The following is a 27,419-nucleotide window of genomic DNA, read 5'->3' as shown; positions in this document are numbered from 1 at the left end:
CATGGGCCCCAACCCATGTCATGGCATCTGGCTGCCCAGCACAGCTCTCCCCTGCCCGTATGGTGCTCACTTCACGGCTGTATCATTATATCACAGCTCCTGTGTCTGCTGGCAGCACCAGCAGGGAGCGAAGGGTAAACATGAATTACTGCAGGCCCCCCTGCCTGCGTTTATATAACTCAGCACGATTAATCCTCACGCTGCAGAGGCCACACAACCCACAGGGTGAAAGCACCAGAGTGCCAGCATGGCTTGTGCCCCCCTGTGCTCCAGAGAAAGCTGACTACCTGCAGGTCCCACAGTCCAGACTTCTTCCTCCCTATCAGCTAATGCCTTCTAATCCACTCTGCCTCTCTGGCTGCTGCAGTAATGGAGCTGTAGCCTGTTTCTCTCCTGAGACGAGCAGCTGGATGTGTCCACAGTGGAGTCTTAACTGATTGAGATGGGCCCCAGGAAGCCAAACTCCATTAGTGCCAGAGAGCGGCTCAAAGGGATGCTTGGGACTCTCTAATCTGATTGGCTCTGAGCCTGGAGTATCCAGTGGCAAGTTCGCTGAGTGCCATTTAATTAGGTAGGAGGCTAATGCAATGCTGTTCTGTAGGGACAGGAATTCTTCTGTGGATGAGGTGTCCTGGGCTTGGTGGGCCTGTTTCCATGCTCAAATACACAGGTCCTGGTGTGGGACTGCAGAGTCACACCATGGGAGGTGCCATAAAACTGAGGTCCTAATCTTTGCGGTTGTGAAAGGCCCTATGGTACCATACATGAGACACATGGTATTAGCACCTGGCCAAATTCCCTGCGGTCTCCCTAACTGCCCACTGCAGTATCCACTGGGCATTGGCTTCCTCTTCACTTCCTGTCCTAAGCTGCTGCATGGCAGCTATGTTTCAACCCAGAAAAGGCCAGGTCTTAGCAGTAGGGAGCTTATCCCTGCATAGAGACTGAGTATCTGGGGCCTTGTGATGAAGAGTGCCCTTTTATCAGGCCTGGAGCCTTTGTGTCAGCACACCAGAGCGGTGCTGGACTCAGGGCCATTTCACAGAACCTCATGCCTGTCAGCAGCAGCCTGAACTCCCCCCACACACACACCCCTGACCCCCACCAACATGCCACAGCCCTACCCTGGAGGGACCGGCCTAGGAGTGAGAGGAGAGGGAAATTCCTGTGGCCCAGTCAGCCCTTGGCCTCTCATGGAGCTACCAACAGGAGGGCTAAGGAGGGCCCATCTTGGTGGTTTTTGTGATGTCAAAACTATGCTGCAACCCACTGGACTCATTCCATGGAATTGGATAGCGATAGGCAAGCAGGCTGAGACAGAGGGCTCACTAGCTGCCCAAGTCAGCCATTTGTGACCTGTGCACTATTACATGTCACAGACAGGCTAGGACCAAACCCCAGATCCCTTGAAGTCTGGGGATATTTAGCTCCAGAACTGGCCTTTGCAGCTGGCTAGGCTCCCACTCCCAGCACTCCTGAGCCCTGGCTGTGTTGAGGCCTGAGAACAGGATGAGGTGCAAAGGGTTCATTCTCACTGCATCAGGTACCACCCCCACCTGCCTTACCCCAGCCACAGCCCCATGGTGGCGGTTCAGCCATTGGGCACCAGGTGCTGAGGGAGCAGGCCGGCTTCAAGCTTCCCGCGAAAGCCATGAATGCCAGCAGCACATTGCTCAAGGCTGCAGCGCTGGGAATATTCATGACTTTGCTACTAACAAGGCCCTGTAACCGTAGAGGCCACTTTTTCCAGCCATTTAGCTCTGGACAATGACACAGGGTTTGTTTTGTCACCATCTGGCTGCTAGGAGGCAGCAGTGCCCACTTCGAGGGTGCACATCACCAGAGCAAACCCAGGCTGGAGCCCTCCTTACGGTGCCCTGTACTAGAAGGCAGGAGGCTCAACGCCTGGCTAGCGTGTGAAAGGAGGGGCCTAGGATTTCACTGCACTGGGCTGCAGCTCCTGCCCTAAACTTCAGTGTCCCAGCCCCATACCTGCCCAGTGCTGGAATGCAGGGCCCCTACACTTACCCCCCCACACAGTCAGGGCCCAGGATCCATCCTTGGCTGCTCCATGCTGAAATGTGTTTGAGGCCTTGTAACAGGATTCCTACTCACCACTAGCATGCCTGCTCATGGCTACATCTGGGAAAGTAGTTCTTGGGGCATTGGGTGCCCACTTCTGCTCTCTGCTCTCGCCTATCCTGCTAACACGTTCCTCTGGCCAGGCCCTTCCTGGGGTTCCGGCAGGACCAGTAGCTAGCAGCGGAACCCGGGCCTGCCTGCTACACCGGATTGTAGCCTAGGGGCCCCATAACCAGCAATCCAGGTCTGTTCAGTCCCTGTCCCTTGGCTCATTCCTACCCAGCCTCTCTCTCCCCCCTTGCCTGTTTATGGGTTTACCAGAAGAGTTATACTCCTCCCTGACTATTTCACCCCCTTCTAGCCTCTTGCTAGACTCTTACTCCAGGGCAGGATCACAGGGCTTACTCGCTCCCTAGACTTCCTGCTTGTCCCTAACAAGCTCCCTCATTCCAGAGAGTGATGGCAGACTCCTTCCCCTAAGGGCCCCTTCCGGCTTTATAGCACTGCCCTCACCTTTCCACAGCTGGGCTTCATTTGTAATTAACCCAGGTCCTCCTCCTTGCTGGAGATGCCAGGTAACCTGTCTGGCTTCTGGGGCCCTTGTTGCCCTCTCAGGGCTGCTGTGGGGTGCACATCCCTTCATAGGCCTGAAGCCACATTCAGTGCCAGTGAATGCTGTCATACAGTATGCACTATGGCCCGTAGCAAACCACACTGACACTCATGGACAGCGCCAGTGTGCAGTGGCCACGCCAGTGCAGTCCCCATAGCTCTACAGAAGTCTTAGAGCCCCAGCCAGACTTTGCTTAATGGCTGGTTAATTTAGGTTCATTAATTCCCCATGGGGCATGCGGCTTACACTAGTAACTATTCTGTTCCTATTCAAAGACATCCCTCCTCACCGCTACCCGCTGGCAGTCCAGCGCCGCCTCTGGCCCCAAAAGAGCAGGCTGGGAGGGAGTCATGACTGCAGCTGACATGCACTGACATTCATTCTACCAACAGCCCCTGCTGTTCCTATGAAGCCCAATCTGAGCAAGGGGAGTGAGTCTGGCCTTTCTACACTGTCCCCAGCACATCACCGGCCGATGAATCCGATGCATCCGATGAAGTGAGCTGTAGCTCACGAAAGCTCATGCTCAAATAAATTGGTTAGTCTCTAAGGTGCCAAAAGTCCTCCTGTTCTTTTTGCAAATACAGACTAACACGGCTGTTACTCTGAAACCTGTCACCAGCCATGTGTTGCTAAAGTCTCCCTCAGGGACTGGATCCTGCCCTGCATTATGGTGTTAGACAGCCAATTGTTCCTGATACAGCCAAATTAAACAGGTTCTCACCAGGCCCCTGAGAGGGATAAGTCTGGCCTTGTCTCTGCTGAATTTCAGGTTTCTGCCCTGAACCACTGAGGTGCTACAGCTGTGAAAGGTTAGAGGTCAGACATTCAACAAAGTAGGAGCAACAGTGTATTTTTCCCCAGACTCTTTGGAAAATGGCTCTTCTGCTTTTGCTCAAACTTTCCACATCAGTTCGCCCTCAGCATGCAGAGGTGAAATCCTGAGGAAGATGAAAAGAGCCCGTTGGAATGGGACTGCTCAGGTGACCTTCCTGCCTGGTGATGCTATGTGTCCAACACAGAACAATAGTAATAGTAATCAATGGAGACTGGCCCCAGGACAGTGCAGGATCGGGCCTCCTTGTTCCTTTAATCTCACAACATTTAAAGAAAAGGAGGACTTGTGGCATCTTAGAGACTAACAAAGTACTCCTTTTCTTTTTGCGGATACAGACTAACACGGCTGCTACTCTGAAACAACATTTAAAGACTCCCTTCTAGAGGCTTCAGCCCAGGAAAGCTCTTAAGCACATGTTTAACTTTAAGCATTGCAGTCAATGGGACTCTCTCACAACAGCTGAAGGTAAGTATGTACTTAAGTCATTCCAATTCAAGGCAAAGGCTTTGTTCTGCAGCAGGTCTCCTCTTTGGTCCTCAGTTTGAGATGCACAACATGAGCCATGTGGGGAGCAAGCAGCTGCCTGGGGTGCTTCTGATTTCACACCCACAAGCATAGAGTCCTGCAGTCCAGCTGGGGAGAAACAGGCTCAGTCTCTATCCTTTATCTCATCCATTTATAGTATCCTTTATATCATTAAGAGTAGCAGGTATTGATATACAATGCATTTGTCACCTTATTGTGCTTCCTATGAAAATGTGTGTACATAGTACAGATACCAGAGATAATTCAACACTTTATACACTTGAAGGCATTCAGAGATCGGTAACAGAAAAATGGCACAATATCAAGGCCTAAATGCTACTGGATGGGTATCTACACTGATATGCCGCATACAGATATATATATATATATATATGTACACACACATATATATATAGTAATATATATTATATATTATATATAAGAAATATAAAATGAGGATGATATAGTAAAATCAGACAAATAAAAAGTGATAAGTTTCAACGGGTGAGCATCAAGGTCAAATCCAAATCCAAGCCCCATCTTTAAAAGCTTTAGAGCGTGAGAGTGAAAATAAGAAAGAAAGAAAGAAAAGGAATGAAACCGCACAAAGGAGCCATAAGACAATGTATGGACGTGGCTGACCCGTTTGTCTTTGGGCGAGTGCTAGATACAAAGGCCTGACCCTGGTTCCTAATTTTGGTCAGGAAGTAAAATAATAATAATCATAAAGTAAAAAAAGATTAGAAAAATAATAAAAATGACATTGCAAAAGCTCTTAAAGCTAAGTAGCACTTCATCCCTGCAGAGCTGTCATTTGGTGGAGGGCACAGGGTGGATGCAAGAATTCTGGGGCTGGCCCTGACAGTGGAACAAAAGGATGGAGGCAGCCCAGGCAAGGTCTGGCTCTTGAGTCCCTGGCCTGGCTGCGGAGGGGGTTGGGTTTGTTACACACAAGTCTGGATAAATTCATGGAGGTTAAGTCCATTAATGGCTATTAGCCAGGATGGGTAAGGAATGGTGTCCCTAGCCTCTGTTTGTCAGAGGGTGGAGATGGATGGCAGGAGAGAGATCACTAGATCATTACCTGTTAGGTTCACTTCCTCTGGGGCACCTGGCATTGGCCACTGTCAGAAGACAGGATACTGGGCTGGATGGACCTTTGGTCTGACCCAGTACGGACATTCTTATGTTCTTAAGTCAAACTGACCTCACAGCTCCTCTCCTCTATGTACCAGATTCCCATGGAGGGGCCATGACTGGGCTGGCTCTGCCCACACAGTAGCAGAGACTCTGGGACACAAAGGGCCAAGGGTGGCTGTGAACGACAGGCATGGCTGAAAAACCGAGCTCAGGGCCTGCCTTTTTCAGAAGCTGCCGGTGATTTGGGAATTTCATCTGGAGAGGTTGTGGGGAGGGGGAGTGTCTGTGGGTCATTTCTGAAGGGTGGGTGTCTGTGAGTCCCCAGAGGGTTCTGCTTGGTGGAGGGCTTGGCTCAGCTGACCATGGCAGAGCTGAGAGCACAAGCAGGGTCGTGTGGACAGGATCTGTCCTGCTGGAAGCCTCCTTCCGTGGGAAGTTAGCTCAGCCCATGGGCACCAGCTTCCCCAGCCAGCTCTGAGGCACAGGCTTCCCTGGTGTCAGGCTTTTTCTGAGGATGCCTGGCTTCTGGGTGACTCCATGGCAGATGGGAATGCAAAGCCCAATATTTCCTGGGACAGCACCTGCCTGGAGGACATGTGACCGGCCTGGGAAAGCTGGATAGGTGCCTTTTAGGGAGGCATGGCTCCCCCCCCGAAACCCTGTGTCGGACTATCCATAGTGCAGCTCTGGAGTGTAGGCTGTCCTGGGCAGGCTCCCCTTCCTGGCTGATCCCACCTGCATGGGAAATGGCAGCACGATGAGTGTGAGCTTTATCCATCAGTATTTTCTTCGCCTGTTATGCTGACCCTAGTGCTCCCCATAGCACATCCATCCCCAGCTGCCTGGCTTGGCAAGCTTATCTGGCAAGGACTGTGCAATAGCAGGGGCTTATGGGCCTGAGGGGGATTCTTCCCTTTATGTGCCCCATTAGCTTTGAGGCTTCTGCCTTAGGGGAAAAGGAGGCTGAGGCCTCTTAGGGTTTTTGGAAAGTCCTCCTTGACCCTGCAGCATGGCTACTGTACGGGCCTCATTCCCCTCTCCCACCCCAAGTTACAGTCTTTGGCACTGTCCACACAGAGGGGCCTCTCTGGATGCCTCTGGATTGTGTAGGTTCCAGATATCAGAGTTTGGGCAGGAGACTTCTCTGGGGGTGCGGCATGTGGAGGAGGGTGATGGTGAAGGGAGGAAGAACGCTGTGCTAGCTCACAGATGGGGCTATCATTACCCCAGCTCAGTCCACACAGCATCAACCGCTGTCATGTTGGAGGGGACAGGAGCAGGGGAAACCTGGGGGCATCTGCCCTCGAGCTGAACCAACAGCCAGGAAAGGCTCCCAGGCACCATCATGCTCAGAGACTCAGTGCTAGGGGCAGGGGACTAAGTTCAGAGCAAGACTGTGGCTGCTGAATCGGCTGCGGTGCACATGGGACACACAGCGGAAGCTTCTGGGATCCAGCTCTCACCATCAGCCTCTCCCATCCACACTGGAGGTGAAATGCTGAAAGAGGGGCCCAGCAAACATGCTGCCATAGCAGTGGGGGCCCTGGCTCAGAGGACAGGCACCGGGAGCTCCCACCTTTGTGGAGGTGATGCTTCAGTACTAACAGATTCCCCTGCTCTGTGGAGAGCTGGCTCGAGCTGAGTGCAGGGACCAGGCCTCCTCGTGCTCGCTCATAACCCTCCCCCCACCAAGGCTCTCTCCAGTGTGATGCGTGGATGTGGGATAGACATGGAAACCAGGTAAATGGACAGGAATGTGGAACATGGGAGAGGGGTTACTTCCCCCAACGTGACTGTAGCTGAAGGGCTGATTCTTCTGGGCTCCTTTCTCTTTTTAGTTAGAAACAAATTGAGGAGCCAAGGAGGAGCGGGCCAGGTCCTGTGGCCCGGCCCGGTCCATGTGTAGCTCCTACACAGGCTGCAGAGTCAGTACTCTGTGTGTGTGGGGGGTTCGAGGGGGGGGGCTGGGACCGGAATGTCCAAGAGTCTCTAAACTATGGGGGGGTGAGGGAGCAGCTGGCGCTGAGTCTGTATCCAGGGTCAGAAACCAACCCAACCGCCTGCCACCTGGCCCTAAACCTGAGGCCATCACTCTTGTTAATGTCCCACTGTGGCGAGGAGCAAGGGCCCCTAGGTGTGTCCCCTCCACGGATGCCCCCCAGGGACAGGGGCTGCTCTCCGGAGGGCTTTGGTAGTGTACGTTGTACATCCAGACGTCAGTTAGCAGGTGAAGTCCTCAAATGTGCCCCGGGCCGGGTGGTGAGGTAGGATGTTGGCTGCATACGTCATCCCGGCTGGGTGGCCCCTTAGGCTCTCGCAGGGATTCTGGGGGCAAGGGAGATGAGGGAAGGAGAGTTAAGTGTGGATGGTCCTGAGCACAGGGAGAAGAGCAGATGTTACAGCGACAGCATCATGCAATGCCTTGATAGAGGCAAGAGTCCAGCCCTCTAGTAATCACAGAGACCAGAGGCTCTGGCAGCATTTGGGGAGCCCAGCAGCTCAGGGGATGCCCCAGAAACACTTAGTGCCCTTGCCCAGGGAGCTCCAGAGCACAGGAGATCTCCATATACCTGGCTGAGTGATGCCACCTCCCATGAACAAAGACCCTGTTTAGAGATGGGCTGCAAGATTTGTGGCTCTTCTGTAATGAGTGAACCAGCTCCCTAGGCCCTATGCCCCTGAGTTTGGGGGATCTGTGCATCTGGGTCCGAACTTTCTGGCTTGGTGTCATGGCCTCAAGAGAACCACAGTTGTCAGCTATCTTCAGCAAACCAGTCGGCACTGAACTCCGGTGCCTAAATACCATGGTGACTAGCACACTAGCAAGACCTGGGCGGTTTTCTATCCTCTTCCTCTCCAAAGGCTGCCAGCTACCACTCCAGGCAGTCCCAGAGGACAGGGGTACTGGGCACTGGAGCATGAGGCCCCAAGCTGGCATGCTCAGTGCCCTGCTGTTGATCCCAGTCATGTCCTTTCACTGCAGGTTGCTCCCCAGCAATCCCCACAGCACAAAGATCATTCCCACGAGCCACTTTCTGAGCAGCCTATAGGCTTTGGGGGTTCCTAACTTTGGCCTTCAAGGCAGGCAGTCCTCTCTTAGCCCTCCTTGCTAGTTCAGAGGTGAAGGAGCAGGAAGAGGCCAGGACAACAAGGGTGCTAAAGGGAAGGACTGAGATGCATGCCCTATGTATGAGGACCTTGCACAGCGCCTGGCTACCCTACAGCAGGCGCTGGCCAGTGATATGGATCTGCCTGTCTCACAAGCACTCAGCAATCTCCTATAGAACCCCCAGCCCCAGCGGGCTCGCTGAGCAGCTTGGGGGGCACTGCAGGGCAGCGTGCTGCCGCTCCCCCAACATAGGGGTCAGTGGAGATGTCGGGGAGTCTAACTGAGCTGTGGCCCACGCCACGAAGAGAAGGGCAGGTTCAGGCACTTACATGGCGTTTCACATCATCCATGCTCAGGGTGACGCCCTTGTCTGTGTTGTTCCTTTTGTGATTCTTTTGGCACTTGGCGCGGCGACACAGCTTGTACTTTATGACCTGAAAGTGAAAGCAGCTCCTTGGTGGGATGGCCCCCTCATGGTGACCCAAAGCACCCTGCGCGCTGAGGAGCCAGGGGCACATCAGGGGCACCAGTTAAGGGGGGCAGTGCTGAGGTAAGTCACATGATGAGGGGCTAGTGGAAACAGCACAGGCCAGATCCTGCTCCCAGCCATAGCAAGGTAAATCCAGAGTGACTCCCCATTCTGGACTGGCTGCAGGGTAGCTGAGATCAGAAACTCACCCACAACATATGAAGAGGCTCACAGTTCCCATGGGCAGCAGGGATTTGGGTCCCAGGGGATTGGCAGGAGGCGTGCGAGGCTGGCACCATGCTGAGTGGGAAGGGACTGGGAGGGCAGAGGGGGGCTGGCGGGCGAGACCAGGCAGGGAGCAGGCAGTGAAGTGACATGCAGAGGTGAATGTGAGGAAGGAGCTGTGGGGGAAGCAGTGTGACGAGGGTTGACCTTAGGGGAGCATCTTGGTGCATCATGGGGGATGGTTCTCAACCTCCACAGCAGAGTGGGGTTCCTGGTGATCCCTCCTTCACTCACCTCATAGGCATAATCGAACAGCTCCAGCACGGTCAGGATGCTGGCCCCAATGAACAGCCCCATCTGCCCACCAATGTCGCCTGGAGACAAGAGGGATGAGAGCAGTCAGGGCGGGCTGGCTGAGAGTGGGTGGCCCCTCAGCCACTCAGGGGCTCAGTTATATAGTGTAGGACAGAACAGCTGAGGAATGGAGACAAGACAGAGGGAGGGAGGGAGGGAAAGGAGAAGGCAGCAGCTGCATCTGCCATAGCAGCTCATCCACTTGTAGTGACAGGTTTCAGAGTAGCAGCCGTGTTAGTCTGTATCCGCAAAAAGAAAAGGAGTACTTGTGGCACCTTAGTGGCTCAATAAATGCTCAAATAAATTTGTTAGTCTCTAAGGTGCCACAAGTACTCCTTTTCCTTTCACTTGTAGCGAGAGGCTGGATCTCTCCCCCCGGAGTTCACTCTAGTGGTCTCCGATGAGCCTGTGACACGGACACCCCCTGCCCCTCGGCAAACCAAAACCGGAGGCATCTGGGGATCCTTGGTCCTGACTCCAGGCTGCAGTTTGGTGAGCTCTGATCTGCTGGGCTGGTGAACCTACGAGCTCAGTGACCCTCCACATGAGCTAAGGGCATGGGTTCTGCACCCTCTGCTCACTGGAAGTAGGGGAGCAAGTCCTTCCGCTCTGCGATGAATGGACTCACCAGTGGCCAGGGCTCTGCGCTCCAATGTGAGATTCACTAGGAAGACCCAGGGATGAGGCCAAGGAGCCATGGAGCCCGCAGCCATGCCAGGATTTCCCCAAAGCACCAGGGTTCTGGGGTACAGGTTTTGGCTCTGTGTCCCCAATAAACACCCCTCCGTATGGAGCCAGCAAAGCCCCCGGCCCCTGCGGATGGCTACTCCGAGAGGCCAAATACTCACAGCTCCCATTGATTCTCAGCCCCTCTAGGAATTGAGCCCTGACTCTTCTTGGCCTCTCAAGAAGGTGCTGGGACTGGCTGTCAGGCTCTAGGGCTCTGCATAGGTATGCAGAGCTGCTCCACTGACTCATACCAGCAGCTAGACCAAGTGGGATCTGCTCCATCTTTGGAGTACCGAGGCCCAAGAGCTTCTCTAACGCAAGGGAGAGCTGGGGCAGGGAGGTTCTGGAGCAGAAAGCCTCGGAAGAGCCAAGTCAGGAGGGATAAGGTGTGTGTGTGTGTCTGTATGTGGGGGGTAGTTTTGGACAGTGATCTGCCTCATGGAATGGGGCCCCCACCCACTTCCAGGGGTATTTCCATTCCCCAGTCAGCCCTGAGGCAACGTTGACCTTTCTAAGCTACGCTCATTGGCTCACCTGCCTGCCATATAACCTTATAAACCAATCTCTCATTGGCTCGCCTCTCTGGCCTGAGCTTGGTAAGCTTCTCTCATTGGTTCACCCACCTGCCCTACGAGGGCCTGTCAATTGGGACCTCACACCAGTGCACTTGCACCCAGGGATCCTATATAATTTCTCCACTTCATGAGCCCTACTCCCTCAGCCGGCTAGAGACCAAACCAATGGCTCTGCACTGAGATGACATCTGCTCATTAAATGGATCCATTACTATTTTCCAGTTGGTTTATTCAAAAAGCCCTTAAACATCTGCACTTGGGTCTGCAGGAAGGAGTCTGCTGCAGAGAAAACAGATCAGGACGGGAACTTTGGGGAAGGACAGGTACAGATAATGCTACTTCCCGCTCACTGAAATCTGGTTCACCTGCCAGACACGGACCACACAGTCCCCCATCTGCCTGGGGTGGGATGGGAGGCAAATCGCTGAGCTGAGCCAGCAGCCATGGTCTAGGTTCAGAGGTGAGGTGTGCGAGGGGGCGAGTTACGTGCTAAAGGTGGGCACACAGCCATCTGAGCTGGGGGCGATCACGCTCCCCGTCATCCCATACGATGTTCTGGGCAAGGTACATCAGATTTACCCCAGTGCCACTCACAGCAGGCTCTGTCCCCAAGGGGGCAGCAGGAGAAGCAGTAGCCTTGTGTAAGAACAGCTCCCACCAACCCCCCACTGAGCCTCATCCTGGTCCCACAGAAGCCAGTGGGAGTTTTGCCATTCACAGCAGTGGGATCAGGACTCAGCTACTGCACTCAAATGTGCAGCATCTCTCAGCCTCCCGCAGCACACATCACCATGTGCCTGGCCTTAGAGCCATGGAATTACCATCTGCCCCACCTCTCCCCTGCACTCAGCACCAAAGGCCCTGCTCTCCCAGGGGACTCCACAGCTCATGCCCACTGGGCTGCCGCAGAGCCAGGGTCTCTGACTGCCCTCCCTGCTTCAGCTTACCTCCAGCATCACCGACAGGTGGAAGGGAGAGCCACAGCTCACTGGAGGTGACAGGAGGCATCTGGGGCTTAGTGTAGGGGGAGTCATTGGAGCTGAATGGACCCCTACCACAAGCACTCAGCTAGCGCTGCTCAGCAGTGACCACAAGGCCTGGCTCCCTACCTGCCCCTGAGTATGGAGGGGAAACATGGCTCACCCAGCAAGCCAGCCACCTCGTAGGCCTTCTTCTGCTCAATTGTCTCATAGTTCAGGGCTTCAAAGAAGATATCCAGCACTAGGAAGTTCTCCCTGCAAGAGAGGAAGGGAGTGTCACTGGATGGGGCTGGCTCTGTGTGACAGCCTGGAGTCTCTGAAGCACATCCAGCATGGACGAAACCAGCAGGAAGCCATGAGACCAGGGAAAGGAGGCTAGGCATTAAGAACCGGCACCTGGCGTCCCATAGATCTGGAGGCTGGACAGGTGCCTCGGGGACCAATGGGGAATGAAACTCGTGTGGCACTGGCAATATGTGCAGTGTCCTGGCTCCATCGGCTCTGCCCCCAGGGCTGTGGTGCAAGCCTCCTCCCCAATTACCCAATGTACTGCTCCGACTTGTTGTGTTTCTTGGCCAGGTACTTGGCTGAGGCCTTGCTGGGGATTTTCACCATGGACAACTCCTTGCCAAAGCGGGTGACGTTGCAGGGCATCTCACAGACGCAGTAATCGTTGTCCTTCTCCAGCAGAAAATCTGGGGGGAGGAGGGAGGTGAGCGGAAAGGAGGGGAATGGAGAGAGAGAACAAAATAAAACAATAGCAACTCATACTCTAAAGGGGCCTCTCGACATTCCTCAAACTTCAAAACTGCCCTGGAAAGTGCCCCTCAAGCCACTGAACAGGAGAAGAAAGAGGGGGACAATTTCCGGAAGATTTCTAGGACCCTCTCCTCCCAGTTCCCACTTGTAAGCCATTCCCCTGCCCTAGCTAAGGCTCTCGGGAGGTCAATGGCAACAAAACAAACACAAGACACTACCAGAGCCAAATCAAAGAAGGAGAAAGAAAATCACCATCTGAAAACGATGCAAATAGAAACAAATGAAGGGGGCAGGGCAATCAGTGCAGGGATCAGAGGGAGGGACAGGGGAAGAGAGAGGTGAGAAATATGGCACCCGCAGTCACGTTACAGAAGAGTCTTTGGAGTCTAAAGGATGAATGTAAAGGGGGGACACGATCTGGTGCAGCCAAGTCACCATCACTGCCAGCCATTGGCAAGGCCCCGTGGCCAAGTCTGATGTGGCAGTAGGGTCCTTGACAGGTGTGCAATAGGAGTGTAAACCACAGTATCAGAGTGTGGGTCTTTCTCCTTTAGTGGGTGGTCCACATATGAGAATAAGGGTCTACTGCAGCTGCCAGCTAATGGAGCTACTCCCTAAGTTCAAGCAGTAAAAGCTTGTGCTTTTAGCAGTGAATGGCCAGCGTTCAACCCTGAAGACAGCTGCTAGTGATGGTCACAGGAGCACAGATACCATCAGGGTGAAGACCATGGAGGTGTCTCAAACATAGCCAGAGTCATCTTCATCCTTTAGGGCTTAAAAACCTGGTTGCACCCTGGAGAGATTGCTCCATCCATGCATAGAGAGCCTGACGGGACCATGACTCTAAGCTCCTGTAGTAACAGGTGTGGTGCTGGACCCCAGAGGCAGAAGAAAATGCACGCCTCGATGGACTGAAGGGCCTGATTCAGAGATGGATAGAGTCCCTTCGTGCCACACCCCTTCCTGATGTCTAGGGGACCTGCATGGGGTTGCTGGCCTCCCCATTAAAAACTGGAATGAGGTATGAGTTACGGTAGGGATGGGGACCTTCCTTCACACACCCCACTGCTGCTGGGTGCTCTCCTTGCCCCTTGATATGTGTGGCACAGCAAGAACCCTGTCCTCCTGGAATGGAGCAGGCCCAAATGCTCCGCTTTGGGCCAGTGGCCAAACCTTCAAAAGGGAGAGGGGGCAAGGCAGTCTCACCTAAGGCTGGGTCCGCGCACTCCTTGTACTGCTCGGGGGTGCAATAGGGGGCATCACCTGCAGGGAGACAGAAGAGCAAAGTTTCAGTTGAACCTCTGTGCTGGGGCTGGATTTAAGGTGAAGAGGTTGATCCAGTGGGTGTGTGTGGGGGAGTGGGTGGATGACACCAGACTATACGGGCCATTGATCTGATCCAGCCGAGGACGGGGAGATACTGGACTACACAGGCCATTGGTCTGATTTGATATGGGGGGGAGGGCTGTGGAGGGAGGATAGTGAGCTAGATGAGAAAATTGGTCTTGTCCAGCATGGGTGTGGAGGAGAGGGATACAGGAACAGCGAGACAAGCAATCTTATCCTGTGTGGCAGCCTGCATAGTTATTTTGCTGCTCCTTGAATCTGTGTGTTGTTTCCTAGCCTGCGCTCATCCCCCGCCCCCGTGGACCAGGAGACCTCCCAGCAATCTCAAAACCCTCCCTGTACCATCAGGATCCTGAGCATACAGACAGTCTTGACTTTAACACCTCACCTCGACTGTGTACAGAATCCCCACCCCAGGTTAAGCAATCAGCCAGAATAATGTAGGGTCTGTGATTCCGTATGTTAATTTCCAAGGATCTGTGGAACACACCTTACTTGCTATGGCCTGTTTGCAAGTGACTAGTCCCATCAGTGCTAAAGCCCTTGGAATAAAGGGCTGTTTCCATGAGAGGGGAAGTGGTTCCCAGCTGTGGGGGAACAAAGTAGAAGGTTCAATCCGCAGCTCCCGGGGAGACTGCTGCCTGGTCTCCCCACCTGCCTGCAGCAGCACATGCCTGCCTCAGGGTTTATGCTGCCTTATTTATTTCCTTCAAGCCAGCCTTGGATCTTAGACAAATACTGGGCCTACCCCAATCTTGGTACTGCAGTAGCTGCCATTCAAATGCTGATCAGCACTGTCTGGTCTGATCTTCAGAGATGGGCTTAGTGAGGGGTCTGTGGGCAGCATGCTCCAGAGCCAGCACCCTCCATGGAGACCTCCAAACCCACTGGGGAGGTACCTTCAGGGGCACTCTGGGGACACAGCATTACCTGCTTGCACACCCCAGAGTAAGTTTAACCCCCAACTCCACTGCCAGAGCCCATGTGTCTGCCCGAGCAAGCCCATCTCCCATGGTATTCTGGCTCCCGCACTGCCTGGATGTTTCTTGATAGGCTGAGAATTGAGAAGAATTTGAGGGATTAAATTGAAATCCATCCTGGAGCCACAGGGCTGTGCTGGAAGTGCCAGAATAGCTGGGATTTAGGGGAGGGGGCTGCAGCAGACTCAGGCCAGAGCTGCATTAACTGTAAAGGCTGTGCTCTGAGAGCGGTGGGTCTCAGCTCATGCACTGTAAGGTGCTGTTCACCTTCAGGTATTGTTTGCCCCAAAGCAGGACATGGAACAAGACAGAGCAGTGTCCTGTTGAGGCAGGAATCCTGGAGCAAGGGGAAAGGGAGGGGGGCACTGGACTAGATGGGTCACTGGTCGGCTCTGGTACAAGAAGCAAGATAATGGACTAGATCTACTAGCAGTGTGTGGGCAGAGGGATACCTGTTGAAATGAACCATTGGGCTGATCCACGGCAACAATGAAGTGGAGGGTTACCGGGCTAAGTGGCCCATTGGTCAGATCTGGGGCAGGGAGGCAGTGTGGGGGATACTAGGCTAGGTGGGTCCATTGGTTTGATCTGGGGTGGCAGGGAGGCACTGGGGGGATACTGGGCTAGATGGGTTTCTGATCTGGGGTGGCAGGGAGATGCTCTGAGCTGCACAGGGAGCGTCCTCCCCGGGGCTGGTTTGGGCCTGTCCCTGTCCCCATTTGGGCTCACCTCGCATGTGCACCATGCGGCAGTTGCAGTTCTCCACCAGGTAGCGGGTCTCACAGTCAATGCGACAGGCCGCGATGCTGTAGGTGTCGTAGAACTCAGAGTCTCTGGTTATGGATTGGCAGTTACCCCAGGGCGGGGGAAGGTAGATCAGCTGGGGCAGAGCAGGGAAGAATGAGAACAGGAGCCCCACCCCTTCTCTCCCCAGGGAATGCTCCCAGAAGGCTCTTGTTGAGCACCAAGGTGGACCAGGCACTGATCAGGCCACCATAGGAGCAAGCTGAGAATCTCAGAGTATCAATTAACTAGGCCCACAAGCCCCTGTGTCAGGCTCACTTTCCCCATTCTATTGATTTTAAAATGTCTAATTTTAGTAGCTGCTGTTTAACATCCTCCTGAGATATCAGTGGAATGGAAAGAATGTTATCATCTGATATGATTATTTCATGTTTTTTCCCCAAATACAGAACAGAAACATTAATTGAACGCTTCTGTCTTTTCTGCATTATTATTGATAATTCTACCATTTTCCATCTAATAACGGACCAATACCATTGTTAGGATTCTTTTTGTTCCTAATATATTTAAAAAAGTCCTTATTTTCCTTAACTCTGCTGGCCACCGTTTTCTCCTTGTGTCCCTTTGCTTTCCTTATCAATTTTTTACAATTTCTAGCATCTGATTTATATTAATATCAACTGCCCCTTTGTTATATATTATTTTTAATTTTTTCATAGCTGGCTTTGCTTCCCCTCTAAACCAGGTCTTTTTTTAACAATACAGCCTTCTTCCTTGAGTGTGGGATGGTGGCTTTTGGGACATCTAGTGGAAGTGCTGTTAAACAATTCCCAATTATCCTTCATGCTTTTCTGATTAAGTTCTTCCTCCTACCTGATTTGGCTCATGATTGTTTGTTATAATTGTCAAGAAGTGCAGTGACATAAGAACGGCCATACTGGGTCAGACCTATGGTCCATCTGGCCCAGAATCGTGTCTTCTGACAGTGGCCAATGCCAGAAGCTTTAGAGGGAACAGGGCATTAATCCGGTGATCCATCCTCTGTCATTCAGTCCCAGCATCTGGCAGTCAGAGGCTTAGGGACACAAAGCATGGGGTTGCGTCCCTGACCATCCTGGATAATTGTCATTGATGGACCTATCCTCCAGGAACTTATCTAATTCTTTTTTGAACCCAGTTATAGTTTTGATCTTCACAACATCCCATGGCAGCGAGTTCCACAGGCTGACTGTGTGTTGCGTGAAGAAATACTTCCTTTTGTTTGTTATAAACCTGCTGCCTATTAATTTCATTGGGTGACCCCTGGTTCACGTGTTATGTGAAAGCGTAAATAACACTTCCTTATTCACTTTCTCCACACCATTCAGGATTTTATAGACCTCTATCAGATCCCCACCTTAACCCTTCAGGCTCCTGGAATGCTGCACCCATCCCTTCCCCCCCGCTCAGTATTTCTTCTCTGTCTGTGTCAGGCAGAGGCAGCTCAGGGGCTGCCAGCACAGAGTGCCCAGCCCAGTGCTCTCCCTGCCCCTCACCCGCTGCTCCTGGCAGGACACAAAGGTCTGGAATCCAGGTGCCACCCCAAAGCCCAGCTGGTCAATTAAGGGAGGTTCATCCTGGCTGTGAATCTGCACTTTGATCCCAGCTTCAAACGAGAGCTCATCTGCAACAAAGAGAAAAGTGGGAGCTGAGTATCTGAGAGGGTTGGAGAACCCAGGCATCCTGGGTGAGAACTCTCTGGAGCCCATTTCATATCCGCAAGATACACCTATTCTGCTCTCCTCCAGGGCATATGTTAACCTAGCTTCAGAGGGGTTGTCCTGTCTTTAATGGAGCTTGGTGTGGAATTAACCCTGTCCCTGCCAGTGTGAAGAGCCCTTTCAGGCCTGGACAAGTACAGAGCCATGGGACAGTCTCAGAGGGCACCAGAAGTTCCAAGGATGAGAGGCCAACTCCACACAGCTGGCACCTTGTTGCCATCTACATCTGTGCAATGCAGGCATGTGACACACGCAGTGGTGTGAGTGAGGGAGAGATCTCATTTGGTCACATCTCACAGTCGCTTTGCACGGGTGAGATTGGCGCCACCAGGCCCAGGTCAGGGTGAGCCAGGCCCAGAGCCAGGCCCTCTCTTATACCCCTGCACATGTGAACAAAGTCAGGATTCCCCTTTTAATGCTGGATATACCCTGAGCTAGCTCCACTAGCTTCAGTGGGGTTATTCCTGATTTACACCAGTGTGAGAGTAGAACTGGGCCATTCTTGGTGCCTTTCACACAGGGACCTCAAACTGCCTTGGAAACATTAATGAACAGGTTTCAGAGTAGCAGCCATGTTAGTCTGTATCTGCAAAAACAAAAGGAGGACTTGTGGCACCTTAGAGACTAACAAATTTATTTGAGCATGAGCTTTCACGAGCTACAGCTCACTTCATCAGATGCATCCCATTTAATAGATGGGGAAACATCGCAGAGAGGGGGAGTGACTCAGTCAAGATGATAGAGGTGAGAACAGAACCCAGGCGTCCTGACTCCCAGTCTCCTGCTATAGGCTCTAGAAACTCTGCCTCTCAGAGCTGGGAACACAACCCAGGAGTTCTGACATGGGTCTAACACAGATGGCAGAGGTGGGTTTCTGTCCGGGCAAGTCCCTCCTGCCTGTGTAACTGTTCTGGAAGAAAGAAAAGGAGTATTTGTGGCACCTTAAAGACTAACAAATTTATTTGTTCTGGAAGGATGCTGAGAAGGTGTGAAGGGGTGAATGGTCTGGGGCTGTTCTCAGACATACTCTCTCCTCCACCCAGCTTTGCAGTGTGTGTGTTTGTGTGTGTGTCTATCACCTACATGACAATCTCTCCAGTGTCTGTCCTGAGGAAGAATTCTGTGCCCCTTCCCTCTCCACTGTATAACCCCTCCCATAGTCCACAGCCCCATCCCTGCTCTACAGGCTCCTCCCTTCCCCCCCTGCTCACTGTACCATACAGTGCAATGTTGTTTCAGGTTCAGTGGGGGTAGGGACTGGGGCTCCTCGGGTTTATTGCATGTGCCACCCTCCCACCCACATGCCTTCCTTCTTTCTGTCTGCTTTCCCTCCCTCCCAGCCCCTCAGTTCCCACTCTCTTCTTCCCCACCACCCTCCCGCTCCATGGTTCTGGGAGAGCAGCAGGGAAGTGGGTGGAACTATTTATAGACAAGTGCTACTTAATTTAAACTGGCAGGCAGTTGCCATAGCTAATAATTGAGGTAGGAAAAAAGGAGGAGAAAAATAGATTGACAGCAAGAAAAATGGGAGGACCTGAGAAGATGGGAGCCTCGGGGTAGGGTCATGGGGGTTGAGGCTACTGGAGACAGGGCATGGCAAGGGCCCAGCTTCAGGGAGACAACGCATGGGCCTTTATGGGGCTATGGCTGCCTCCTGGGAACCGGCTGCAAGCAAGTGACTGCGCATGTCCCTTCTCCAGGCCTGTCTGACCCTCCTCCCCAGACGTTATTATTGTTGGTGGTGCTCAGAGGCTTCGGGTGGACACTGCTGTGTCAAGCTGGGCGCCCCAAACCAGGCCAGGCCCCCCATGCACTGTGAACAACAAGCCATGAACAGCTGCCATGGAAATACAGCTTGTGCAGGAGACAGAGACGGGGAGGCGTGAGCAGAGTGAGGTCTGGCCGAGAGGCAGGAGGTTGAATGGGCAGGTATCAAGGGAGTGGAGATGGCCCACCATCGGACTGGGGCAAAGTGCTCTGGGTGTAGAAGCAGAGGTGCCCATCTCCGCATGGGGAAGGGAGGGATTTGCAGACACAGCTGCTCCAGCTAGTGCAGCTGCTGCTGGAGGACAAGGATACAGGTCCTGTTACCTGAATCCCCCCAGACAGGCAGGTACTCGTCTTGCTGAATGTCCAGCATGATCTCCAGACCATTGCCGGTTCCGCCCTTCATGGTGATGCGCCGGGGCTTCCCATCCTGTCCGGAGTTGAATGTGTAGCACTTGCCGTAGCGTGTGAAGACCTGAGGGGGACAGAGATGGGAGGGCACAGTTAGACACAGAGCTGGCGGGCTGATGCTAGACCCTACCACCAGGCTGGGTACTAAGTCAGCTCTGCGGGGACCAAACACATTGACTTGTGCCCAGCCAGTCAGTGCATCAGGGAGTGACAAAGACAGGGTGTCACTGATTGGAGCTCAACACCCCCACCTCCGGCATGTTCACTTCCCATTGTAAGGTTACCAACTGGGGACACCCCCCATCATGCATCCTCACCTCCCATCACAAGGTCACCAACTGGGGACACTGCCCCACCCCCATGCATACTCAGAGCTCAAGTATGAAACTGCAGAAAAACCTGAGAGTCTCTGGATTAAGTTTAGAAGCGTGAGCAACAAGGGTGATGTCGTGGTGGGAGTCTGCTATAGACCACCGGACCAGGGGGATGAGGTGGACGAGGCTTTCTTCCGGCAACTCGCAGAAGCTACTAGATCACACGCCCTGGTTCTCATGGGCGACTTCAATCACCCGGATATCTGCTGGGAGAGCAATACAGTGGTGCACAGACAATCCAGGAAGTTTTTGGAAAGTGTAGGGGACAATTTCCTGGTGCAAGTTCTGGAGGAACCAACTAGGGGCGGAGCTCTTCTTGAGCTGCTGCTCACAAACCGGGAAGAATTAGTAGGGGAAGCAAAAGTGGATGGGAACCGGGGAGGCAGTGACCATGAGATGGTCGAGTTCAGGATCCTGACACAATGAAGAAAGGAAAGCAGCAGAATACGGACCCTGGACTTCAGAAAAGCAGACTTTGACTCCCTCAGGGAACTGATGGGCAAGATCCCCTAGGAGAATAACATGAGGGGGAAAGGAGTCAAGGAGAGCTGGCTGTATTTTAAAGAATTCTTATTGAGGTTACAGGGACAAACCATCCCGATGTGTAGAAAGAATAGTAAATATGGCAGGCGACCAGCTTGGCTTAACAGTGAAATCCTTGCTGACCTTGAACACAAAAAAGAGGCTTACAAGAAGTGGAAGATTGGACAAATGACCAGGGATGAGTATATAAATATTGCTCGGGCATGTAGGAATGAAATCAGGAAGGCTAAATCACACCTGGAGTTGCAGCTAGCGAGGGATGTTAAGAGTAACAAGAAGGGTTTCTTCAGGTATGGTGGCAATAAGAAGAAAGCCAAAGAAAGTGTGGGCTCCTTACTGAATGAGGGAGGTAACCTAGTGACAGAGGATGTGGAAAAAGCTAATGTACTTAATGCTTTTTTTGCCTCTGTCTTCACAAACAAGGTAAGCTCCCAGACTACTGCACTGGGCAGCACAGCATGGGGAGGAGGTGGCCAGCCCTCTGTGGAGAAAGAAGTGGTTTGGGACTATTTAGAAAAACTGGACATGCACAAGTCCATGGGGCCGGATGCGTTGCATCCGAGAGTGCTAAAGGATGTGATTGCAGAGCCATTGGCTATTATCTTTGAAAACTCATGGCGATCAGAGGAAGTCCCGGATGACTGGAAAAAGGCTAATGTAGTGCCAATCTTTAAAAAAGAGAAGAAGGAGGATCCTGGGAACTACAGGCCGGTCAGCCTCACCTCAGTCCCTGGAAAAATCATGGAGCATGTCCTCAAGGAATCAATTCTGAAGCACCTAGACGAGAGGAAAGTGATCAGGAACAGTCAGCATGGATTTACCAAGGGACAGTCATGCCTGACTAATCTAATTGCCTTCTATGATGAGATAACTGGTTCTGTGGATGAAGGGAAAGCAGTGGACGTGTTATTCCTCGACTTTAGCAAAGCTTTTGACATGGTCTCCCACAGTATTCTTGTCAGCAAGTTAAAGAAGTATGGGCTGGATGGATGCACTACAAGGTGGGTAGAAAGTTGGCTAGATTGTCAGGCTCAACGGGTAGTGATCAATGGCTCCATGTCTAGTTGGCAGCCGGTATCTAGCGGAGTGCCCCAAGGGTCGGTCCTGGGGCCGGTTCTGTTCAATATCTTCATTAATGATCTGGAGGATGGTGTGGATTGCACTCTCAGCAAGTTTGCAGATGACACTAAACTGGGAGGAGTGGTAGATATGCTGGAGGGAAGGGATAGGATACAGAGGGACCTAGACAAATTGGAGGATTGGGCCAAAAGAAATCTGATGAGATTCAACAAGGACAAGTGCAGAGTCCTGCACTTAGAACGGAAGAATCCAATGCACCGCTACAGACTAGGGACCGAATGGCTAGGCAGCAGTTCTGCAGAGAAGGACCTAGGGGTGACAGTGGACGAGAAGCTGGATATGAGTCAACAGTGTGCCCTTGTTGCCAAGAAGGCCAATGGCATTTTGGGGTGTGTAAGTAGGGGCATTGCCAGCAGATCAAGGGACGTGATCGTTCCCCTCTATTCGACACTGGTGAGGCCTTATCTGGAGTACTGTGTCCAGTTTTGGGCCCCACACTACAAGAAGGATGTGGAGAAATTGAAGAGAGTCCAGCGAAAGGCAACAAAAATGATTAGGGGTCTGGAACACATGACTTATGAGGAGAGGCTTAGGGAACTGGGATTGTTTAGTCTACGGAAGAGAAGAATGAGGGGGGGATTTGATAGCTGCTTTTAACTACCTGAAAGGTGGATCCAAAGAGGATGGATCTAGACTATTCTCAGTGATAGCAGATGACAGTACAAGGAGTAACGGTCTCAAGTTGCAGTGGGTGAGATTTAGGTTTGATATTAGGAAAAAGTTTTTCACTAGGAGGGTGGTGAAACACTGGAATGCGTTACCTAAGGAGGTGGTGGAATCCCCTTCCTTAGAAGTTTTTAAGGTCAGGCTTGACAAAGCCCTGGCTGGGGTGATTTAGTTGGGATTGGTCCTGCTCTGGGCAGGGGGGTTGGACTAGATGGCCTCCAGAGGTCCCTTCCAACTCTGTTGTTCTATGATTCTATGATTTATCCCTCATTGCAGGGTCACCAGTTGGGGATATTCCCCCCCATCACAGAGTCACCACCCTACCCCTCACATACCCCCCCACTGCAGGGTCACCAATCAGGTATGCCTCCTGGATACTCATCCTATATCATGGGGTCACTGATTAGGGACTCCCCCACCCCCACTGCAGGGGCACCATTCAGACTGTTGTAATAACTGGGGCCTGATAATCCTACCCCAATTGTGAGCTCAACTGTGGGAAAGTTATAAACTTGTCCCATCGCTGCTATCCAACATTAATGGGAAAAGGTGCAAAAGGAGACAACAAACTGGACTAGTGCAAACCAAAAGGTCAACTGAGATTGCCCCAGGATTGTGTTAAAAACACATGTGCTAAACAAGAGATGTGTGGGACTGGAAATCAATGGACAAAAATTGGTGTGTCAGAAATTAGGCTTAACTGGTGAACACAGTAATGAGGGGATGGGCTATTCCACTCATTATTCCCTTTTGGGGGTCCTTAAAAAACCTTTGTGGGGAATATCAAGCTGGCTGTCTGGCTGCAAGATGGGTGGACTGCAAGAGGGACCTTTACCATTATGGCTACCATCTTCACCATCTCCTAGGACCTCAGCATTGACCGTGACACTCTTTGGCCTTTGCCATCCTGACCCGATGATGTCCTGACCAGAGAGGGGGACCCAGATGGCAGCGGCACCTCCACCACCACCTGGGCTGGCACTCTTCCCCCATGTCTGCTTGTTTTGTCAAAGCAGGGAAAGTCCATAACTCAGAACTGGACAGCAGACCTAGCCCTTTCTTTCCCACCAAGGATTGACCGACAAAATAAAGAGATTCTAACCCATCTCTCTCTCTGAGAAAGGGACTGGATAGGTTCTGATTATGTTTGTTCTGCATAACCACTCAGTTGTGATTCCAAAATACTTGTATCTTGTTCTGATACCTTTTCTCTTGTGAACCCTGATAAATAAATTTCCAAATTTTGGCATGAATTTTCCAGTGTGTTTGGCCATGGGACTAAGCAGGTCGAGGTCTCTACACTCAAAATCCTGGAAGCAGTGACACGGGGTGGTCTCCAGGCTAATCTGTCTTGCTTGGCCCCTGAGCCCTATTAACTTCAGTGAGAATTCAGTGCCTCTCAGTATCAGGCCTTTGTGGGTCAGCTTTTGTCCCAGTCACTTCAGCATCACAGACAACTCCCACCCCAAACAGCATCTGGGCTCACATCACTGTCCAGGGCATTCCCTGGGGACCCTGCCCCCATGCGGGGCTCCTGTGCCCCTCTGCTCCCTCCTCAGTATGCATTTGGCATAACCCCTATTTATCTCCCCAGGGCTCCTCTCCTCCTCCCACCACGACTGCATTCATCTCTTCCTCAGCAACTGGGCACTCCCCATCTCCCTTCATGTCACGTCCAAGGTGGGACTCTTTCACTCCTGGGACTCAGGGCTTTCCTCCTCCACCAGCCCTGTCCCCAGGAAGCAAGGAAGCAGAGACAAAGCCAGTACCATTCTTCAGCTAATGTCACCAGGAGCTTCCAGAAAGGGCAGCAGAGGTCCCATCAAAACAGAGATGGGGAGCAAGAGGAGTGGCAATGTGTTGAGATCAATTCAAAGCTAAGGGGCTTCCAAGGAAGGGAGTTAATCAGGCATGGACAAGACCTGTGAGACCCCACAGTGGTGCAGGACAGGCGCTGCTAGGGCTTTCTCCAGCCTTCATTTCCAACGTGCCAAGTGATGGGGCTCCTCCATGGGAGACTGTAGCTGTGACCAGGGTGTCCCCTAGGGGCCAGCTATGATCACTCAATTAGGGCAAACTGCAAAGAATAGGGGCAGACAATTCCCATAAAGCTGGTCGATATTCCAATACTTAGATTTACCAAGAAAGCGTCTTTATTACCTTATTGGTTACTCAAAAGTCCAAACAACACAGTTCCCTTAAAGTGATCCAGACTCAGGCCTCCATCCAGGTACCTAAGTCAAATATGATGAAGATTCCTGGAAATCTTATTTCATCATATAAAAGAAAAGGTTCTACCAATCCCAAAGGATTGGACACATTACTTCCCAGGTTATTGAATAGTCCAGATCTTACCCAAATACATGCTACAGTCAATTCTTATTAACTAAACTAAAATTTATTAAAAAACAACAGAGAGAGGGAGTATCGTTAAAAGATCAGTATACACACAGATATGCGTTCAGTTCTTAAGATTCAGATTCATAGCAGAGATGGTGAGCTTTGTAGTTGCAAAGAGTTATTTCAGAAATAGTTCATAGGTTATAGTCCAATATCATTGCAGGGTGTTCCAGTTTAGGACTGGGATCTCAGTCCTTATGGCCTAAGCTTCCCCTGAATGACGCCTCAAGCAGATCTGAAATGACAGAATCAGGACCCAAGGATCTTTTATACAATTTCATGTCCTCTTTGACAAGTTGGGAGTTTCTCCAGGAACAAAAAGTAATTAGGATGACTTTGAAGGAGGTCCATCACCGGTACTTAGCTATAGAATTAACATAAGACAATTTGCTTGTTCTTCCACCATTCACAGATTATTTGCTATACATTTCAAAGAGAGATGAATACAGAGATATCTCATGTTTACAATTCATTTAAGTGCTAGGATGTTCTTTGATCTCTGAATTATCAGAATACAGCATAGACAGGGACTGCTGATTACACTGTCCACCCTACTCATACCTATGTAAATACAAACAAACACAAACATTATCCCTCCACATGTCCTTTGAGGGTTTTTATTTTGCAGGATGTTTAACTCTTTCTAGCCATGTGTCACAGGAGCCCTCCCTGATATTGCCCTCCCCCACTAGCCCAACAACCCCTCTCTGCCAATCTCTATCTTGCTATGCAGCCCATGTCCATTTGCCCTCCCCCCAACCCCATAGGGAAGGTCCTCCATGTCTCAGGATGGGATGCGGGGCGGGGGCTCAGCTCTGCCAGTCATAGAATTCAAGGATGGGAAAAGCCCCAGGGATCCAGCCGCATTAGATTCTAAGGAAAAATCCACTGAAACCTGCTCAAACCCAGGCACTGCAGGCAGGACCCCTGTCCAGAGGTGACATGCCCCAGCCAGCTCTCAGTTACATTTGGCTTGTTAATGTTTCCTTTGCAGACACTTGGCTAATGGCCCCATTAGAGGCGTAGGCAGGTAATGGATATAAGGAGGAACAGAGGGAATGAGACTGAGGCTGTCTCTCCAGTGGCTTTTATGGAAGGAATGAAAAGTGGTTTGCAAACATTTAGGAGCCTCACCACCCTCCCTTCCTTCACAGAGCAGGGCATACCTCTCCCCATGGCTCAGAGGGGAAACAGGCCCAGGGAAGGCAGGGGACATGAATGCATCCGATGAAGTGAGCTGTAGCTCACGAAAGCTTATGCTCAAATAAATTTGTTAGTCTCTAAGGTGCCACAAGTACTCCTTTTCCTTTTACAGAAAAGGAAGCAGAGCAGGGAATAGAATCATGGCTCCTAACCCATAGCCCCATCCAGAACTGGACCCCAGACCCTATGCTCTACCCATTAGACTCCAAACCCCTCCAAGCAGAGGGGATAGAAACAGGGGTCTGGGCTCCCAGTACCTCATGCTCTAACCACTGTTCCCCACTCCCTGCCATCAATGCTGGACTGCTACACCAGCCTGCCCTTTCAGTGCTGGATCCCATGCTGCATGAGTTGTTCTGAAGCTGTGAGGCTTTCCTTTGTTCTTCGCTCATATTCCTGAACTTCCTGGTGTTCATGGGCAACGAGAGCAGTTAGCAGATGCAGTTAGACGACTAGGTAAGCAGCAGGGCCAGTGAGGCCAGGAAAGCCAGCCCCCAGCGCAGGCATGACAAGATGTTCCACAGCCCATGATGGAACTTGGTCTGGTCCAAGAAGACATGGGAAAGTCCTGCAGGGAGCCTCAGTCCCTGACAGCTGGATGCATGCTATGTCCACCCCAGCCTGGTTCCCATACCCCCTGGGAGCCCCTCAGGGAAAGGAGGGAATGTGAAAGAGGCAGGAAGGCGGAGAGGAACAAGAGGCAATCTTTTGGGTTGGGAAAGTCCAAACCTGAAGCACAATCTCCCCTTGTTTCCTCTCTTATGCCTGGCTTTGCCTTTCCAGCATCCTTTTTTCTCTGTTCCTTCCGCACTTGCACTCTGCAGATGGCTCACTGCTTTCCTCCCAGGCAAAGTGCAGAAGGAGCCCCTGGAGCATGGGGTCTGGAGGCAGCTGTGTCTCCAGGTAACCCTGCTGTCATGCCACATCTGCTACTCCAGAGCAAGCCCCTGTCTCCCTTTCTCTGGGAGAGGCAGATACTTGGGATCCTGCCTGCAGCCTCCTTGGGCAGGAGCTTCCACCGTGCTGGCTCCCAGGTTCGGGGTGCCACAGGCAGCAGAGATGAATCATAGCAAGTGACTGCACCTCTCCTAGGTTCCCTACATCCACCTGGGAAGGCAGAGAGGGAAGGAGGGACTGGCGCGGTTTCTTGCCTCTGACCTGGGTGAGTGTGTGCGCGGGGGAGGAAAGATGATGTATCAGAGAGAGAGAGAGAAGCACACATGCACACAGACTCTGTATGATAGTGATACAGAGATAGACGGGGGAGGAGGGGGTGGAGACAAGACCGAACAAAACCCTGCCCTGAGCAGAGCAGACTTGCTGCTTACTTACTCCAGGGCTGCATCTGTGCCCTAAACAAAGCCAAGCAGCGACAGGGATCAGTGCACAGTAAGTGCAAGAGGCCCGGAGACAGGGATCCCTGCCCTATGCCCCTCATCAATCTCCAGGAGATGCCCAACTTTCCCGTAGCTTGAGTGCCCCTCACCTCCAGCCTCCCGGTGCCATGGTTGTCAGCGCTATGCCCCAGCATCAGGCCTATCCTGTTCATGAAGTGAGGTTTCAGCTGGCTCGCAGAGGCTCATAGGGAAGGGGGTTTGATGCACGGATGTCACAGACGGGGGTCCAGCTCGTAGTAGTCCAGACAATGAAGGACAAAGGCTGCGCTCGCCACGGTGACAATGCCCT

At 52.1% G+C, this 27,419-nt stretch overlaps 1 protein-coding gene across 2 annotated transcripts in view; it reads right to left on the bottom strand.

The window, feature by feature from the left end:
• Positions 1-4,516: 4,516 nt before the first annotated feature.
• ASIC1 (acid sensing ion channel subunit 1) overlaps positions 4,517-27,419 on the bottom strand; it is a gene marked incomplete at its 5' end in the record, with an annotated part of 120,452 nt that continues 97,549 nt past the window's right edge. For both annotated transcript variants that reach the window (XM_084610521.1, XM_084610520.1), the window contains 9 exons: positions 4,517-7,523; positions 8,637-8,741; positions 9,296-9,375; positions 11,803-11,894; positions 12,181-12,334; positions 13,605-13,661; positions 15,455-15,605; positions 17,005-17,132; positions 19,321-19,471. In XM_084610521.1, the coding sequence (XP_084466647.1) occupies positions 7,419-7,523; positions 8,637-8,741; positions 9,296-9,375; positions 11,803-11,894; positions 12,181-12,334; positions 13,605-13,661; positions 15,455-15,605; positions 17,005-17,132; positions 19,321-19,471 (1,023 nt within the window). In that variant the 3' untranslated portion in view covers positions 4,517-7,418. The remainder of the gene's footprint in view (positions 7,524-8,636; positions 8,742-9,295; positions 9,376-11,802; positions 11,895-12,180; positions 12,335-13,604; positions 13,662-15,454; positions 15,606-17,004; positions 17,133-19,320; positions 19,472-27,419) is intronic.

Source organism: Lepidochelys olivacea, assembly GCF_965140295.1.
Source record: "Lepidochelys olivacea isolate rLepOli2 genome assembly, chromosome: 20".
Classification (NCBI taxonomy): domain Eukaryota; kingdom Metazoa; phylum Chordata; order Testudines; family Cheloniidae; genus Lepidochelys; species Lepidochelys olivacea.
Note: the sequence above shows the minus strand (reverse complement) of the source record. Positions and strands in the feature narration are given on the sequence as shown.